We start from the raw sequence: 19832 nt of genomic DNA, 5'->3' as shown, positions 1-19832 counted from the left end.
ATATAATCCATGTGCCAGGTGATGATGCACTGTACCAAAGTGGTTGCAGCATCAGAGGAGATGTTAAAAGATGACTAATTGGTCTTGGTACAGACTTGGTTTTGGAAGATGACTTTGTAACTTACAGCCTTGACTGGAGCACTGAGTGGTTCAGTGACTTCCCCAAGGTCACACAGCCAGTATGTGTCAGAGGCCAGAACTAGAATCTAGCTATTCCTGAGTTCAAAACCACTCTCTTTATACTGCATTAAGTTTTTTATGACACCCAACACAATTTACCTTATCTTTCCTCACCTCTCTTTCTCTTTATTTTCCCTTATTCTCTGGTTAGCATTTATTTACTAATTGTTCTGCTGCTCGCATGCATCTCTATTTTTCATGAATTCCCATTCCAAGTTCCTTGTGAATGATGATATATAGAATAGGAAGTATTATATGTAAGGCATCATATGTAATAATGATATATTTTAAGATTTTCAGTGTTTGTTAGTGGGAAGCGATTATAGTCAGAGAACTGGAAATTAGTTGTTGGCTTTGTTCTTTGCTACTTATGTGATCTAAGTTATTTCTATACTCTGAGCCTCAGTTTCCTCATCTGCAAAAAAAAAAAAGAGTGTTGGACTGGGTTATGTCTAAGAGCCTTTTCAGGTGTTAATCTCCTGGCCCTTTGATTACCACTATCCTCCACCCCTAAAAAAAAGGAATAGAATTGCACATTACTTTGCAAAAGTACTCTTTTAGATTAAAGATTAAATTAATTGGCTAATGTACCATTGCTTTTCCTATTTGGATAAGGGAGGATGAGGTATATTTGAGGATGGTAGAAGTACATGCAAATGAGAATCACACTTGGCAGAGTTGTTAAGATACTGCTACAGGATCTTTGGCAGAGACAAGCAAAAAAAGGGTGAGAAAACAAGAGCATTCTAATTTGCAAGAAAATGCAGTAGAGTCATCATTTGCAGCTCCATGGAGATTCTATTGTAAAGTCTTTACTGCCTGTAAATGGTTTCTGTGTTGGAGTTGGGGGTGGGGTAGAGGGGTGCAGTGTTGGGGAAATAATAGTTGCAAGTTAGGGTTGGAAGTCAGTTCCATGTAGTCTGATTTAGCTGGAGAGGGACAAAGAATCAACATGGAATTGCTTACAGACCTGTGGACTGTGCTACAAAGGACCTGGAAGCTACCAATGGCCTAGGGGAAAGTGGAAAATACCTTTGTTTTTGCCCTTATTTTATAGAGTGAAATCTGCATGTTGTGGTGGACTAAAAAGAGGGAAAGCCTCTCTTGATTTGTTGGAGAGAAAACTGAATGACTGAGCCCTGAGGCAGAAAGTCTGATGTGGGTTTCATGCAAATAAGAGCAGTGATTGGCTTCTTGTTCTTCCCCCCACATGTTGTAACTGGCTGCTCTCAGTCTTGAGGATTAGGTTTCAGAATAAGCTTTTCAGGTTCAAGGATTGTTAATGGTTTGTAACCACCGGGATAGTCAATCCAGCCTCCAAGTTACATCTCACACTGGCAGATGCCTACATTCGTGGAGACAGGAGTGTAGAAAAGTTAGGAACAGAAGTTGAGGTAAATACAGACTGAATCTTGACTTGGTGCTCCGCTGGCTGCTGCATCTGACTTCTTATGGGATCTAAACTACTATTGCACCTCATGTAGGCATCTTGGAAATGGTCATATTCATTAACACAAAGATCAAGTCTCTGATTAAACTTTTTAAGAAGAAGAGTAAGTAGTTCTTTTGTCCTTTCTTCCTCCCACTCCCTTCTCCACACCCATGTACCTCCTACTGTGTGTCTTATTCTTTTTCTCCCCCTTTGAGTGATGGAATGGAAAGAAATGGTGGAAATGCATAATTACCATGAGATTAAATGGCTGTCTCTGCAAACTGGTTTTTATTTCCCACAGGGGTGTTGAAAGAATCAATGAAATAATGTTTGTTGGAGAACTATTTAACTAAGTGCTATTTGCAAGGAAGCTTTTGTTATAATTCAAACTTTTACTATTTAATACAAGGAGAGCATTTTGTTTTTCTGCCTCCCATTTTAAAAGTGAGAGTCAAGTTGTGTAACTTTCTTTGTTCTTCTGTAAAGCACTGAAAGAGGAAAAGAAATGTATTTGCTTTGTATTATTCTCCTTGTATAAGAGGGGATGTGTGTGCATATGTGTTTTAAATGGTAATGTGGTAAGGAAGTCCTTGAGTGATTTGTTCCATATTTTAGATGGGGATAATCCTATAAAGTTTCCCCAGGAGGTCCCAGCTGTATACTTGTTTAATGACAGAAGAACCCTGCTGCCTACCAAATTCTATCTAAATCGAAGAGCCATCATTTTAAAGCAGAAAACCAGAGCTGTATAGTTTTCTTGAAAGGTACTAAAGGAAATTTTCCCATCTGGGCGCTTTTTTATTTACTTGGAAATAGATTATTTTCTTTTGTTACTTTCTTCTTTCATGGTGTCAATTATGCTCCTTAATAATGAACTGTATTTACTCTATAACATGTGTGGTAGAAACAAAGAAGAGCATTTAAGGCAGTTTTTGCATGTAGGATGTTTATTCCACTGTTTTTCATGATTAGAATCTACACTGAAAAGGGAGGGGGCAGATCATGCTATTCAAGGTGGGGAGATAACAGCATTTTTGGAGTGAGCCAACTGATAAACACATTTTCCTTTTTTCTTTTGTAGTAATATACTGTACAAAAAGATAGAAATTTGAATAGTATTACTTGGATTTGATTGGCTGTGATAAACAAATATACAGCATCAGTCAACATTCTCTTGCTGAGGAAATGATGTTATTTGATTCTTCAAAACTCAATGTATCCTTAGTAACAGGATCACCAGCGGCCATTAGTGGTAATAGTAATAAAAATAATAACAGATTTAAGATTTAAAATTTACAAAGCACTTTGCTTACATCTTCTCATTCTGATAATTTGGAGGTAGGACATATGAAACTAAACTAGGCAATTCAATACAAAAAGAAAAGAAAAGGTCTTGGTTAGACACATTTATTGACATGAATAGATATCAACAGGAGAATAGATTAAAAATAAATTTCTTGTCAGGCACCAAAGTTATCAGGCATCTAAGGACAACTTAAAGAGAGCTGAATTTGTAGTCAGAATACTGGCTAGCTCTGCTACCTAAGTGATTGGCCAAGTCACTTAAACTTTCTAGGCTCTCTGTATTCTCATCTTCTTGAAGAGAGGCACTCATTTTTCTTCTTTCTCTTTCTCTGTCCCTCTCTCTCCTCTTTCTTTCTCCAGGGCCTGACACATAAAAATGTTTGATTGACTAACCTAGAAAATGAGGACTTTGAACTAGATGATTCAAAGGCTCTTCCAGCTATATGATCACATATAAACATTTACTTTTTCTACACATTTTCTTCCCTCCCCATCTCTTTAGAGCATTAGCTTCTCATCTTTGTTTCTTCTATCCCTCGCCCCTGGCACATAACAGGTATATAATAAATTGCCTGTGGTTTGATTAATGAATTAGGATCTGATAAAAAAGGGATTACACAATGTGGTGGAAGAGGAAAAAGGGGTTCAGATTGTTGAGTGGGAGTTAAGTAGCACAGAGGCAGCTGTGATATAATAGAGTCCTGGGTCTGGAGTTTCCAATACTGTGTTCCCAACTGCTCATTCTCTCTTTCTTCTCTGAGCCACAGGCAATCATCATGCCTGGAACTTTTCTTCTCCTTGCTTCTTCCTCATAGCATCCTTCTGACCTCAGCTTTAGTGCCACCTCCAGATATTTCTCTTCCTCCTCTATTGCCTGTGTTCTTTGGTTCCTCTAGTTACCTTCTGCTTAATTATGTAAACTTCTTGAGGGCATGAGCTATTTTTTTTTAACCTTTGTATCCTTTGGCACTCAGCACAGGGCTTTGCCTGTGAAAAGTGCTTAATAAATGATTACTGAATTGAATTGTTGGAAAAATGGGATTGAAAATTTGCCTCTATTTAAGTTCTTGGAACAATTTTTTAAACCGTAAAGAGGTATACATGCAAATGTGAGCTAAATGCCAAATGGCTCACTACCAGGGTGATGAATTTTTCAGCCAAAGAATCATAAGAAGTTGCAGTCTCCATCAGTGGAGGGAGTACCTACATGGATGAAATAAGTTTTCTCTTGAAATATTGAGATATAATTAACACCTAGAGTTCACTTCTTGCCTCCTTGGTTGGTTCACTTTGGTCTTCTGCCAATGATTTGCACTTACTCCAACTGTTTTATGATTTACTAAAGTTACAAAAGTAAGACCTGTAAAAACGATATTTAGTGGTACATAATCAGAGTGGGTTGTTCTCAGCTTCTTGCCTACACAGTTCTGGTCTCTGCTGTTTTTTCATCTGTATTAGTCTTATTCTTCCAACTCAGTTTCTCTCCAAAGAAGGCTTCATCTTATTCCATTATCCCTTCCTTCTTACTCCCTCAGCTTCTTTCCCTCTCATCCCTGGCAGGTTAGTGATGGGCATGTAGTAAGCACTTTCTACTCTATTTGTTGTACTCTACCATATGTTGTTTCTTGCCTCAGTTTAGGTTATGAGGGGAGAGGGTTGAAATAGTGAGTGGAAGAATTCTTGTAGTGATGTAAAAAGGGACTTTGAAGCAAAGGACCTTTTGTTAGAATGTTCTAGAGGGCTTTTTAAGTCATGTATATCTCCATCTAGGTAGCCACTGAAATTTTGCAAGGTAAATAACCTGTCTTTCATTTGTCAGCATTGCAACACATGAAAATAAAGAATTCCCTTTATGATTAAAAAAATAAAAAGATCTCAGGGATATTCTTTAAGGTCATTAAATGGCATTTTCTTACCTTGTTCAAGTGAAATTTGACAGATTTTTATAATTATAATACTTTTAAGCATTGAACACTTTACTTCCTTTTCTGTCTTGGTGTTTCTTTTTCTACTTAGAGCATCAAAAACTTCATGATAAAATGGTCATATAATGCTACAGTATATTTATTGGACTGGAGAATAGATACAAATGCCTTTTATCTGTTTGATCAGCCATCTTTTTAGGAGAAAGGAATATTGAATTCTGAGAGAAAAGTCAGCTGAAAAGTATAATTATGTGAGTGTAATGAATGATGGCTAAAATAGGTTTTTTTCTTTGTGACCTATTAGTATAGGAACAATGCTGCAGTGTCTGTAAGATTAAATATCAACTTGCTCCTCCAAAATACCTTATTTTTTTTTTATTCAAGTTACTTTTTCGCATTTTGCAAGCATTGTTTCACTCATCATTCTATTTTTCTCTTTATAGCTGTCTCCAATTTAGATGAAGAGAGTAGATGGACAGTTCATTACACAGCACCATGGCATCAGCAGGAGAATGTGTTCCTACCCACCACAAGGCCACCCTGTGTGGAAGACTTGCATCGACAAGCCAAGCTGAACCTCAAATCAGTACTGAGAGGTAACATGTTTGACACCAGCAAGGTTTTTTTTTTTTTAATGATTTTATGATAATAGTCCTGTCTATTTTCTATGCATTAATTTTCATTGTAAGAGAAGAGGTGTTAAAGTTAAGTACTTGAAATGCACCCAGGATAGTCTTACCTCTTTTGTATGACGAAACCCTTTGCCAGTCTGGTGATATCCATGGACCATTTCTCAGGACAAATTTTTAAATACATAAAACAGAACACATATGAATATAAAGGGAATCAATTATTGAAATAAAGATAAAATTTTTTCCAACCCCTTGAAATCTATCCATGAATCCCTTAAGGGTCTATGGATCCCAGATCAAGAATCCCTACTCTATGGGCCTTTTTTCTTCTTCAAGTTACTATGATATACCCATCCTATAAAAGATTCACCATAATATGATAAGACATATTTAAAAACTGATGCATACTTCTGTCTTAGGTGAGCCTTGCTTAAATTGAGAGAATCAGTTAGGGCCTTTAAGTCTATTAAGTTCATTAGCTCTAACTTGATTAAACATTCATAACACAGTGGATACTAATGTTAGTACCTCTTTAAAAAAAAATGCCTTATAAGATTTTCTAAATCTCAAATTCTCAAAACCTGAATGTCTCAACAATATTACCTAATGTTTTACTCTGTTTAATCTAAGTTCTGGGGATAATTTGGACATCTGTTTTTAAGTCTTCTTTCCAAGGGCCTATGTACTCTGATTAATGTTTAATTATTGTCAGTAATTCATCAAAACTTGGACTTGATCCTATCAGACTTTTTACAAGTAAGTAAGCCTTTTAGAAAATGAAAATTTCCATGTGAGTTATAATCATTATATACCCAAGTTATTAATTTTATTTCTGATTTAAAGTTGTAAAAGAACTTTAAAAGTGGACATGAACTGGACATAGATAAGAGGATAGACTTCTGAGTTTGAAAACTATTCCTAGTATATTAGAACACTTTTCCCTCCGTCCCTCCGTCGCTCCGTCCTCCCTTCCTTCCTCCCTTCCTTCCTCCCTCCCTTCCTTCCTCCCTCCCTCCCTTCCTTGCTTCTTTCCTTCCTCCCTCCCTCCCTCCCTCCCTTCCTTCCTTCCTTCCTTCCTTCCTTCCTTCCTTCCTTCCTTCCTTCCTTCCTTCCTTCCTTCCTTCCTTCCTTCCTTCCTTCCTTCCTTCCTTCCTTCCTTCCTTCCTTCCTTCCTTCCTTCCTTCCTTCCTTCCTTCCTTCCTTCCTTCCTTCCTTCCTTCCTTCCTTCCTTCCTTCCTTCCTTCCTTCCTTCCTTCCTCGCTTCCTCCCTCCCTCCCTTCCTCCCTCCCTTCCTTCCTCCCTTCCTCGCTTCCTCCCTCCCTCCCTTCCTCCCTCCCTTCCTTCCTCCCTTCCTCGCTTCCTCCCTTCCTCGCTTCCTCGCTTCCTTCCTTCCTTCCTTCCTTCCTTCCTTCCTTCCTTCCTTCCTTCCTTCCTTCCTTCCTTCCTTCCTTCCTTTCTTCCTTCCTTCCTTCCTTCCTTCCTTCCTTCCTTCCTTCCTCCCTCCCTCCCTTCCTCCCTCCCTTCCTTCCTCCCTTCCTCGCTTCCTCCCTCCCTCCCTTCCTCCCTCCCTTCCTTCCTCCCTTCCTCGCTTCCTCGCTTCCTCGCTTCCTCCCTTCCTTCCTTCCTTCCTTCCTTCCTTCCTTCCTTCCTTCCTTCCTTCCTTCCTTCCTTCCTTCCTTCCTTCCTTCCTTCCTTCCTTCCTTCCTTCCCTCCTTCCCTCCTTCCCTCCTTCCCTCCTTCCCCCTTCCTTCCCCCCTTCCCCCTTCTTTCCCCCCTAAAAACCAGTTGTTCACAATCTGTTCAATCATTTGACTTTCCATACAAATCTTTGTAGTCAACAGACTACTTAATATTTTCTTTTGTTAAGTGTTCATGTACATGTATATATTTCTATCATGGAAACTCTTGAAAATTCAAAGATCATCAATATTTCATGTAATTATCCTGAATTCTCCCTTTTTTATTATCTACTGGCTCAAACTTTCACTTCCAAACAGATTAATCAGATTCTCACAATACTACTTCACTGGTGATGTTTCAGGGCTTCAGAACATTTATGAATCTATGCCAAACCTTGGGGTAAACACTGAGGTTAAAGACACAAGCCAAGACAGTGCCTGAATTCAACTAGCTTATATTCTAAGAAGGGAAGAAACACTCATAGGGCAATGGCTGATAAAGAGGGTCCCTTTGGGTGGGTATGTTGAATAACACTTGATTTTCTTCACTTTACCTCACTTTGATCATTAGATTTCTTTCTCAATTTGTTCTCATCAGGCCATTCTAACCCTAAGAAAAATTCTAACATTAGAAAAAGTTACATTTATGAAAGACCTAGGTATAGTTTTATAGTGCAATCAACCCTTGGAAAGTCCTGTTTACATACCATTTTTGCAACACTTTCTCAGATTTAACGGAGTTTTTAAATTAAAAAATATTACTTTGTTTTTGTTTGTAATTGGAGCTTTTTAACTGTTAAAATAAAACAAATGCACTTGTATCTATATGTCTATATCTCTATATATGTATGTATATGTGTGTATGTGTACATGTTATAAAGTTGCAGAAGTACAAAAAGGATAAATGGATATATTCCTCCCATTTAAGACCATATACATAAACCAAGTATAAAAACAAAGATGTGAGATAAAATGTGCTAAGTGAAATGAAAGGTACATTGAAACAATTCAATTCAGCAAGCACTAAATGCCCTAAGGCACTAGACAGAAAAGTGTTAGCAGAATTCAGAAGGAGTAAGAGTGGGCCTGTGCTAGGAGGGAAGGTTTATCTTGTCAAACTTACTTCTCCTGATGGAATTAAAGGAGGATTCAGTATTCCCTGAAGAAGTATGCCAAACAGTTGCCTGGACTTGATTGTTCAGCCTTTATTTTATTGTTTGGCACAATGAAATTATTCTTTACCACCTCACCTTCAACCTTGTATAAAGTTTAAAACAACAAATGATCCTTTTTAGCTTTTGCTGCAAACTTAAATATAGAAGCAAAAATCCTGTTGCCAATTTCTTTTAATTTCTATCTTGTAATTTAATAAACTGCAACTTTATATAAAATTGATAATGATTTGACTTCTGTATGCTGCTTTACCATTATCCTTTTGGCATTTATTCTATGGCCCAGTCTCATTATTTATTTGAATTCATTTGCTAAAACTATCTTTAAAAAGTAGTTACTCAGTAAAAAAAAGTCACAAAAGGTACTTCTGAATTATTTCTCACTTTTCTCACCAACTTGTTCATATTATGAAATGACTTTATTTCTAGGACAAAAATCTGAGATTTTGTAATTATTTACATTCCGTGGGATTTAAATGATAAGGCATTTCATAATTTTACTTAATAGAAGGATTACCTTGATGATATGTTTATAATGTGAATTTCCAAATGCAACAATTTGGTTCATTGAAATTGAATTCAAATTTAATGTTTATCATCAATTTTCTGATTAAACTTCAGTAAAATCTGTATTATACAAGATATCCCATAAGTCTTGAGTGCACTTTTAAGTTTTAGTAGTCTCAGTTGCTTAAAACTGCACTCAGACTTCTGTGGCACCCTGTATTTTGAGTAGACTTTTCCAAATCCGAGTCTGCAGGCCTTTTCTGCCCTTTTCTAAAGTATGTTCCTTTATTCAGATCTCATGATTTCATCTTCAAATTGCCATTTCAGTATACCAATGCCTAACTGTTGTTGGTTTTGCCTAGACTTGCATTTTTATTTTGAAAAGGCAAATGCTTTAATAATTGCTTAAATGCCTTAAGCCATTCACTTAAAGGGAACCCTAAAAGCAAATATACATCAAGGGAAAAATATTTTTGTTGGAAGTTTTGGGGAAAACTTGCTCAAGCCCCATTTTAAAATTTGACTCTAAATAACCACTTAAAAGGCTCTAAATATTATTGCTTTATGACTTTAAAGCAAGGAACTGATTGAACTAATGACGGGATTAAGGGAAGACTCCAAGATATATATTCATATTCTCTCTCTCTCTGCTGTCTTTCTCTCTTCTTCTCTCTCTTCCCTTTCCTTACTTATTCCCTTCTCCCTTCCTCTCTTCCTCCCCTTCCTGGTTTGCTCCTTTATTTTCCTCCTCTTCAAAACTTGGTTTAATACTTCAGCAGTCAATTATTAATCATCCACTATATAAGACACTGTGCTGGGTACTGAGGTTTGAAATAAAGTATGAAATAGAATAGAACCTTTGTGAAGCTTACTACATGTATGTATATATACACTAGCAATTTTAATGCAGAATTTTTAAAAAAGAACCTAAAAGGACAAGAGAAGTACAAATTAAGTGATATTGATGGTCTGAGGAGGAAAGGTAATTTCTAATGGCATAGGAAGAAGGATTAGACTCAGCCTTTTGGCCAAGATCAAGTGTAATATTGGTTCTTTCAGTAGACAGTACTTCATGATGGAAATGGTATTTGAGTTGTATCTCTAAGGAAGATTTTTAACACAGAGAGATGGAGCAAGTAAAGGTATTCTAAGTATGGGGAACAGAAAGTTTTCACTAAAGAGGCTTTTTTTGTATGTCCTTGATGCTTGCTTTGTTTGATTGTTGAAATGTTCCTTTCTTATAGCACTTAGGAAAATTTGTCTTGTTTATTATTGCTACTTATGTATGTCTTTTCTTCCTTGTATTATAGGAAATGTGAGTGGAAAAAGCTGGAGATAGCTTGTTTGTCTTAAAAGGAAGAGTACCTGGTGGGATGGAGTACAATGAGGCTGGAAAGAAAATGGTGCCATGTGGTAGAGACCCTTAGGAATGGCAGCATGGTAGAATGATAGATAAAAGGGCTGAATTTGGAGTCAGAGAACTTAGAATTGAGTCTTGCCAATCACTACCTGTATAACCTGGGACAGATCATGTAACTTCCTTGTGCATGGAATTCCTCATCTTTAAAATGAAGAGATTGGATTATATGAGATATGGTCCCTTCTAGCTCCAAGTCTGTGAATTTATTAATTTGATCCTCATTAGAGTTACTCAAAGTATTTGTATGCCCTGTAGCAAATAGCAGAGAATAAGTACTTTTTTTTATTACCTCATAACGAAGGATTCATTATCAAAAATCCAGTTACTGAATCCGTGACCTTATTACCTATAGAGTTAGTTATCTTTCTAAGTCAACCAGGGTTAAATTTTATTTCCTTTTAAAAACACAGGCACGAAAACATAGGCTAGAAAAACAGTTTATTGTCTCTTTTGTGACCTTAGCAATCACTTATTTTTATAGGAAGAAATCCTATTCTTTATGATAAATTACAGGTATAGTTTGATAATAATCATTTATTAAGTGCCCACTCAGTGAACTTGGTACTGTGGGGATTTACAAGGATCAAGGAGATATATTGCTCCTCAAGGGCAGTCTAAAGACAGGCAGTAATAAAACTACATGCTGAAACATCAGATCCATAACCAACTACAAGTACATGGTGGTATACACAAACACTTCAGGATTGTCTGCAGCACTTGGAAATTGGCCAGCTTTGTCTGGAAAAGTTTCATGGAGAAGATAAATTTTGATTTAAAAGTGATAATGGATATTCTGTGCTATAAAGGTGTGAGGAAAAAGGCATTCTGGATATGGTAAATGGCCTGTGGAGTTCTCTTGATGGTGGCTAATTCTGTTTTTCTAAGTATTTCAATTAAAAATAGTATCTTGATCTGCACAAATGCAGTATCTAAGTGAAATTTCTTCATGGACCTCCTCTTGATTTTGCTAGGAGAAAACTACTCCTTAGAGACCACCAACTCCTGATAGCACACTTAGACAAATGGGCCACATAATAGGATTCTGCCCACCTAAGGTTATAAATGCTATACTATACTATAAATACTACAGTGCTGCACTTATTCAGTGGCTAAAGTCACTACCTAAAACAGGGCACACAAAACTTATATAAGAAATGAAAAAAAGCATGGAGATTCTTCATACTGCAGGGGCTGAGTTTTAGGGTCATAAATTTAGATCCTGAAATGTTTTGTCAGCGCCAATTCCCTCATTTCACAAATGTGAAAACTGAAGTCCAGAGATAGTAGGTGATTTGCCTAAGGATACAGGTTGTTATGTTGGCAGAGTCTGGATTTGAATCCAGCTCCTCTGACTTTAAATATAGCACTCTTTCCACTTCACCGTTTAGGTACTTTGGTCCTAGGAGATAATCAGAGTGCAAGTGCAACTTAGATTTAATTCTGATTAATAGGATAAACTTTGCAAGCTGACTTTTTATATTGAGATGGTAACCAGCAGTGGATGGGTCTCATCTACTGGTCCTAATAGTGGCTGCCATCAGATCGATGCTCCACTGGACTACAATTACTCCAGCTGATATGATAGTGGATATGATCCACTAATTAGTGGGTACTTTCCCATCAGCACATATGAATTACTGTTATTGTGACCAAATACAGAGCTGTTTTGGGTTTGTGATCCTGCTGCTGATATCAGGTTAATTTATCTACACAGTATTTTGTTTTTATTTCAGTATGCATTGGTTTAAATTTTTGCTATTTTATGTAATAGGTTTATTTGTTATTATTGCTGAATATATGTCTCTAGAGAATGAATGGAAAATTGATGATGATTCTCTTAAATGCCTTGGGCCTGTTAGCAGTGTAGATAAAGAATACAAAACTGCTACTCATACTGTGCAATGCAAACTCTTCAGATGGTTTGAGAAACATGATATTTAGATACTTGATTCATCTTGTTGAAGACATCTGGTTAATGCTGTAATATGAAACTCAGTGAAGACAGATCCCATTAGCCATAAAGCATTTAAATGGCCTACTGAGGGAACTTTCAAATAGGTATTCAACTCTTTTTAAAAATAACTATGGATTGATCATTATGGATGGGAACTAAATTGAGGTTAGCCATAATGCTGAATAATCCTTCTCTAAGAAGCTTAGTCTCTTGACAACAATTTTCAGTTTTATTAAAAAGATGCAAAGTGAGAGGGTCAGATCCAGTTTTATAGGGATGTCAAGAAATGAGTTTTCTATAACCTATAGAGCTCATAAGGATTTAAAGGATGTGTGTGTGTGTGTGTGTGTGTGTGTGTGTGTGTGTGTGTGTGTGTGTGTGTGTGTGTGTGTGTGTGTACCTTCTGTCTTAGAATCAAAATCTGGTCTTGGACCTTCCCAGCTGTGTAACCCTGGGCAAGTCACTTGACCCCCATTGCCTAGCCATTACCACTCTTCTACCTTGAAGCTAATACACAGTATTGATTCCAAGATGGAAGGTAAGGGCTTAAAAAAAAATCCCTATATCAGTTCCATGGCAGAAGAGCAGATATGTATGTATGTATATATATATATATATACATATATATATATATATACATACATATACAAGGAGTATGTCCCCTCTTTGACCAAATCAGTGACCAAATTAACAATTGTTCCTGTGTGTTTAATGGCTTTGAATTCACAGAACACCTGTTATCAATTTTGACAACATAGTCATATTTAAATTTTTTTCAAAATTAGTAAGACAGATTGTTTTAAGAAGCTGGAAGTAGGTAATGTATAGGGTGCTGTATTCATACTTATTGAAGTAATCCAATTATCAGTGATTTTATTATTTACTGATAGTCCCAACTTTTCCATTCCTTTATAAACTGGTTTCATGCAGTGTTACTATGGCCAAAAAACAAATCTTCACCTTGTGGCTAACTCCTTGGTTACAAATCTCTCCGTACATAGCTCAAGTGAAACCTAGACTCTGTCTGAAGGCTTTTCAGCTTGTGGGACCTTCTAAAGTTTTTGCATTTCTGTAGTGACTCAGGGTAACCTTCATGCCACAATGGAAACATTGGAATAGAACTTTGTATTAAGTGTGTCTATTAATCATGTCTTTAGGGGCATCTAGGGGGCTCTGTGGATAGAAAGCCAGACCTGGTGATGGGAGGTCCTGGATTAAAATCTGTCCTCAGACACTTCCTAGGTGTGTGACTCTGGGCAAGTCATGTAACCCCTACTGCCTAGCCCTTGTTGCTCTTCTACCTTGGAACTGATACTTAGTATTGATTCTAAAACAGAAGTAAGAATTTTAAAATATGTTTTTTATAGTTTATATTGATCATATCAAACTATGAGGATTGAGGATCTAAATGTACTTATACAGAGCTGCAATCTCATTAATGTAGATGCTCTTTTTTTAACAATATAGATTGTAAGCTCTCCATGCTTGTTCATCCTCAGTGACTTTTCCATGTCTTCTCAGAAAATCTTAATATTTATAACATATGCTAAACTTCCTGCCTTAGTATGGAGAAGAGTGGAGCAAACAGCCTATCCTTTCAGCATTATTACTTTCTCCTACAACATTGCAAACTTGCCTCTTTTTTTCTGATCATAGAGGCTCTTGGAAGACATTTTTTAAACTTCTCTTCTGTAGTTCTTCATTTGTAATGCAGGAAATCTCCAAAAGCTTGGTGTTCTTTGGAGCACTAATAGCATAAATAACTACTCTAAGCCTTTTGGGACATCTTATATGTTCTGTTGCTCTCACCTACTATGTACCTTTCCACTGAATTGAGTGGAAGTTGACTCTCCACTTTAAATATGTGCAATGTGTGATCTTCCACAGCTCTTGGCTTTACTGTTCTATTAGAAGAATATTGCTATAAAAGAGTCTGGAGTAAAGAATTATTTAATAAGTACTTACTATGTGGTGGCACTGTGCTAAACATTGAAAATATAAAGAACATGATATCACAGTCTAATAAGAAGGAAAGACGACAACTAAAAGATACCCAGACTATGGAAGAGACCCAATGAATTCTTGGCTTTGGGAATGATTCAAGGAGACATGAGTTACAAGGTTGAATTCATCTCATAGAATGATGAGATTCTGGAAATCACGAATGCAGGAGAGCAGCAGCTGGGTGGAGAAAAGAGGGGCTGAATTCTGTGGCTGCCCTCCTCAAATGGAGTATCAAGGAGGTGTCCCCATATGTCCACCTCTGCCTTTTCATTGCAACTTTCTTTCAGGGAAAAGCTTGGGTTATCAAGAGGATTTCAAATAGTAAAATGAAAGCCTAATGTAATTATATATATGCATACACACACACACACACACATACACATACATATATATGCTTACTGTCAGTAGTTTTTTAAATTCTCTTCTTTGAAATGTGATACCTGTTCATTTTCTTCTTATTACCTTTAAAAAAAAGTGGGCCTGTGATTTCATTGGTATAGGGAATTTTCTATAAAGAAAATTCCTTTTACAAAAGGAAGAAAATATAGACCTAGAGAGTGGACTGGGAACAATGGAGAATTTTAAGTGACTTGTCCAGAAACATACAGCCAATGTTTGCTAGAGTTGGGAATTGAACCCAGGTTTTCATGACTTTATTCATTATGCCACAGCTTCTTTTCTATTTCTTTTTTGAAATGACTTTACTGCATCAGCCCAAGATTCTTGTTTCTAGAAAAACTGAGATATTCCCTTTAGATCACTATATAAAATCCAAATGGTCATAATTTTAAAGTTTGTTAAAATTTATATACTTTATCTGCATTCTCACTATATTAATCTAGAATTCCCTAAACTCATGAGCTACATTTAAAAGATAAAGGCGATAATTCAGTTTGATGCCTTCAAAGTCAGACATCTCATTTTTTCCCTCGTCTCACTCTTTTTGAACTTCTTTGGCTTATTCACCATGCTTCCTATACAGGTACAGTTACTCCCCCCCCAGCCCCCTTTTCATCTTTCTTTTGTTCTTTTGTGTATTGCCTTCCTCCTTTAGTTGGTAAGCTCCTTGAAAGCAGGAACTTTTGTTTTTTGTTTGTTTGTTTTGTTTTATTTTTTGAGGAATTTGAGGAATTTGTGTATTGTAGAGACAGCTAGGTGGCACAATGACAAGAATGCTGGACATGGAGTCATGTAAACCTGTGTCCATATGTGGCCTCTGATGCTCAGTAGCTGTGTAACCCTGGGCAAGTCACTTAACCTCCATTTGACTTATCCAATGGAGAAGGAAATGGTAAAAGCTACTCCATTATCTTTGTCAAGAAAACCTCATATGAGGTCATGAAGACACAACTGAACAACAAATTTGTATGCCCAATATTAACTCAATGCCTACCACATAGTAGGTGCTTAATAAATGTTTTTAAGCTATTTGTTGACTATTGAAATAATATCAATATATTAATAATGTTCATTTCCTTTTTTCTAATATTGAACCATTGCTATTGAGTACTACTTAGTCTGAAACAGAAAAAAATGTTTTACCTTTTAAGGAGGAGAAGGAAGAAGCAAGTATTTATTAAGTACCTATGTGCCAGGTTTGGGGTTAATCACATGACAAATATTATCTCATTTGATCTTACCTTTTAAGAAGAAAGTAGCTTTTTATCACCAAATCCCTGGCCACAACTGAGAGTTATTAAAAACCCTTGTTTTAAGAGGTAAAATGACATTGGCAATGTAATGTTTGATAAACCCCAAGACCTAGCTTTTGGAATAAGAAATCATTATTTAACAAAAACTGCTGGTAAAATGGAAAACAATCTGGCAGAAACTAGGTATAGGCCAATATTTCATACACTACACCAAGATAACTAAATAGGGGGATCATAAAATAGCTTATGTGGCAGATCTTTAAAGAAAGGAAAATTTATGACCAAACAAGAGATAGAGAGCATTATAAGATATAAAATGAGTAAATTTGATTATAATTAAAAGGCTTTTTTGCAAATGAAACTAATGTAATCATAATTAGAAGGGAAACAAAAACTGGAGAAAATTTTTATGATAAATTTCTCTGATAATGATTACTAAGATATAAAATTATCTGATAATTTCTCAGATCTTTAGAGAAGTAAGTCAACTTTATAAGAATATAAGCCAGTCCCCAGTTGACAAATGGTCAAAGGATATGAACAAGCAATTGTCAGATGAAGAAATCAAAGCTATCAATAATCATATGAAAAATGTTCTAAATCTCTTAATTGGAGAAATACAAATTAAAACAATATTGAGGTACCACCTCATGCTTATCAGATTGGCCAATATGACAGTAAAAGGAAGTAATAAATGATGGAGGGGATGTGGAAAAATTGGGACACTAATGCATTGTTTCTGGAGTTGTAAACTGAGCCAACCCTTCTGGAGGGCAATTTGGAACCATGCCCAAAGGGCATTAAAAAGACTGTGCATATACTTTAATCCTGTAATACCACTATTGGGTCTGTATCCCAAAGAGTTAATAAAAATGGGGAAAGGACCTACAAAAATATTTATAGCAGCTCTTTTTGTAAAGGTAAAGATAGGAAATTGATGGAATATCCATCAATTGGGAAATGGCTGAACAAATTGTGGTATGTGTTAGCGATAGAATACTATTGTGTTATAAGAAATGATATGTAAGATAATTTCAGAAAAAGCTAGAAAGATCTGCATGAACTGATGCAGAGCAAAGTAAGCAGGACCAGGAGATCATTGTACACAGTAACAGCAATATGCATGATGATCAACTGTGAAAACTTGGCTATTCTCAGAAATGCAATGGTTTGGGACAATCCTGAAAGACTTATGATGGGCAATGCTATATACCTCTAAGGAAAGAACTGTTGGAGTTGGATGGATGTGCATACTATCTTTCACATCAGTTTATTTATGGTTTTATTTTGGGATATTGGTTTTGTGTGAGTGTGCTCTTACAACAATGATCAACATGTCAGTGTGTTTTGCATGATAATAAAAATCATAAAGAATTTTTGGGAAAAACCCATTAGAACTAGGAGTTATATATAATCCTAATTTATGAGTTTCATTTCCTAAATCCAACTGCATTTATCTTTTAGGAAACAGTAACATGTGTTCCTTATTTGTTGCTTAGTCCTCTTGTATTATTGAACATTTTTTCTTACCATTACATGGTACTTTCAAAGAAAGCAGTTATAGGTTTTTTTAATGCATTAGAAGTTTCATAAAGATATCCCAGTATTGGTCTATGTTGAATTAGTTGGTAAATTTTGAAGTTTATTTAGGCATGAATTTTAAGACTACATAAAAATTTAGTGAAGTAGCATAATAGAGAGAGGGACTTGGAATCAAGAGACCATAGTGTGAATCTAATACTGTGTGTGTTACTATAAGAAAACTATTTAATCGGTTATAATGTAATTTTAGGAAGAATGGCACCACATGTAGTGTGGTGGTAGGGTCCCTTCAGTTATGTGGTACCTAGTTAATAGCTACACTAAACCCTTCCCCTACAACTTGTGATTTAACTTATTGCCTTCTTCATTTTCTTCCAGGCCTATAAGCATGCATGTCTCTTCTATCCTTAGAAAAATTTTTTTCAATTGATCTAAGCTTCCCCACTAGCTATTTTTCAATATTTCACTTCTGCTTCTGAGTTAAGTTCTTTGAGAAAGCCAACTATATATAGTGCCTCCATTTCTCCTCTGTTTCTAAACCCATTTCCAACTTAATCATTCAACTGCAACTTCCCTCTCCAAATAATGCCCTTACCAATGCAAATCTAATACCCTTTGTTCAATCCTCATCTTTCTTGACCTCGGAATCCTTTGATGTTCTTCATCACTATCTCTTTTTGTATACTCTCTCCTCTTTAGTTTTCTATTTACACTTTTCTCTCTTGGTTTTCTTCTCATTGCTTTTCAGTCATATTTGACTCTTTGTGATACCGTTTTAGGTTTTTTTGATAAAGATACTGGAGTTGTTTGGTATTTCCTTCTCTAGCTCATTTTACAGATGAAGAACTGAGGCAAACAAAATTGAAGTGACTTGCCCAAGGTCACACAGTGTAACAGTTAATTTAGTTTCTCTACTAAAAGTATTATATTTTTAGAGGTTTATTAAAGATTATTAGAATTAAGAAATAAAGAAATACAAAATAAGAAAGCACATGCAACCTACTTGCTACATCTTGCCTGCTAGGTAGAGAGACACACATGCTTAGAAGCAGAAGCAGAGAGACCAAGTAGGCAGTACAGTCAGATTAAATACAAATTTTGTTCTCAGTCCAGGTGGGGATTCAGATGATATTATAGGGAATTCTGGGAACTGCCAAGGACTTCTGGGGATTGAAGTCTGGGGTTCAAATCTCCATTTTTACAACAGCTAGTAAATACCTGAGGCCAGATTTTATAACTCCTCAGTCACCTTTTCTGGACTTTATTCAGAACAGGTTCCCTAATCTTGTTTATCCTTCAAAGCTCTGTCCTGGATCCTCTTCTCTTCTTCCTCCATACTAGCTCATTTAATATCTTATCAGCTCCTTTTAGTTCAGTTATCAACTCTATACAGATGATTTCAAGATTTCCATATTTCCAAGCTCCAATCTCATCTCACCAACTTCCCTTTTGACACCTCAAATTGGATGTTACATGGGTATCTCAAACACAACACATCCAAAACAGAACTCATTATCTTTCTCACCCAATCTTCCTCCCTTCAGAACTTACCTGTTCCTGTTGTGGCCACTACTAGTCACCCAGACTCAAAAACTTCAATCTCACCCTCAACTCTTTCACTCCCACTCATCTCACATATAGGGTCTGTTTTCAGATTTTATTATTTCTAACTTCACAATATCTTTCATATTCTCCTCCTCTTCATTCATATAGTTTCTGCCTATCTGCCTAGATCTGCATCACCTTTCAATTGATCTATATCACTAGTCTCTTAATTGTTCTGTTGACTTGTTCCTCTTCATTCTAATATATCTTCCATTCACCCACCCAAGAAATTTTCCCAAAGCTCAGATCTGACCATGTCACTCTCTATTCACTAAGTTTCATCTGATTACCTCTGCGATTGAATTGAAATCCACTGTTTGCCATTTGGAGCCCTTCATAGCATGGCAATTTTCTACTTTTCTAGTCTTCTTGTACTTTATCCTCCTCCTCCTCATACTCTATCATTCAGCTAGATCAACTTATTGTTTGTCATACACAACAATCTAACTCTCATTTTTGTGCCATTATACTGTTTTATTTCCCCCATGTCTGGAATACTCTCCTTCACTTTTGCCTCTTAGCTTCTCTGATGTTCTTCAACACAGCTTGACTCCCACTTCTGTAGTAGTTCTTTCCACATCTCCCCTACAGCTAGAACCTTTCCTTTAAGGTAACCTTTGTGTACTATACATACATACATACATACATACATATATATATATATATATTCATTTTTCATGGATATATTTATTTGTATGTCATTTTCATCCATCTCCATTAGAATGTGCATTATATAAGGGCACAGACTTGGGTTTTTTTTTTGTTTTTTGTTTTTTACTTTTTTAAAAAAATATTTTAGCACTTATCAGAGTTTCTGGCACAT

General features: G+C 36.1%; 1 protein-coding gene across 7 annotated transcripts in view; it reads left to right on the top strand.

Moving 5' to 3' along the window:
• The window catches only part of NHSL1 (NHS like 1), a 268808-nt gene that overhangs the window by 186926 nt on the left and 62050 nt on the right, over nucleotides 1–19832 (top strand). For 5 of the 7 annotated variants that reach the window (XM_007484625.3, XM_007484624.3, XM_007484627.3 and 2 more), the window contains exon 2: nucleotides 5286–5438. In XM_007484625.3, the coding sequence (XP_007484687.2) occupies nucleotides 5286–5438 (153 nt within the window). Of the gene's footprint in view, nucleotides 1–1084; nucleotides 1734–5285; nucleotides 5439–19832 lie in introns of those variants that run through there. The other 2 variants (XM_056818875.1, XM_007484628.3) reach the window with 2 other exon arrangements.

The sequence above is a fragment of the Monodelphis domestica genome, chromosome 2 (assembly GCF_027887165.1).
Source record: "Monodelphis domestica isolate mMonDom1 chromosome 2, mMonDom1.pri, whole genome shotgun sequence".
Taxonomy (NCBI): domain Eukaryota; kingdom Metazoa; phylum Chordata; class Mammalia; order Didelphimorphia; family Didelphidae; genus Monodelphis; species Monodelphis domestica.
Note: the sequence above shows the minus strand (reverse complement) of the source record. Positions and strands in the feature narration are given on the sequence as shown.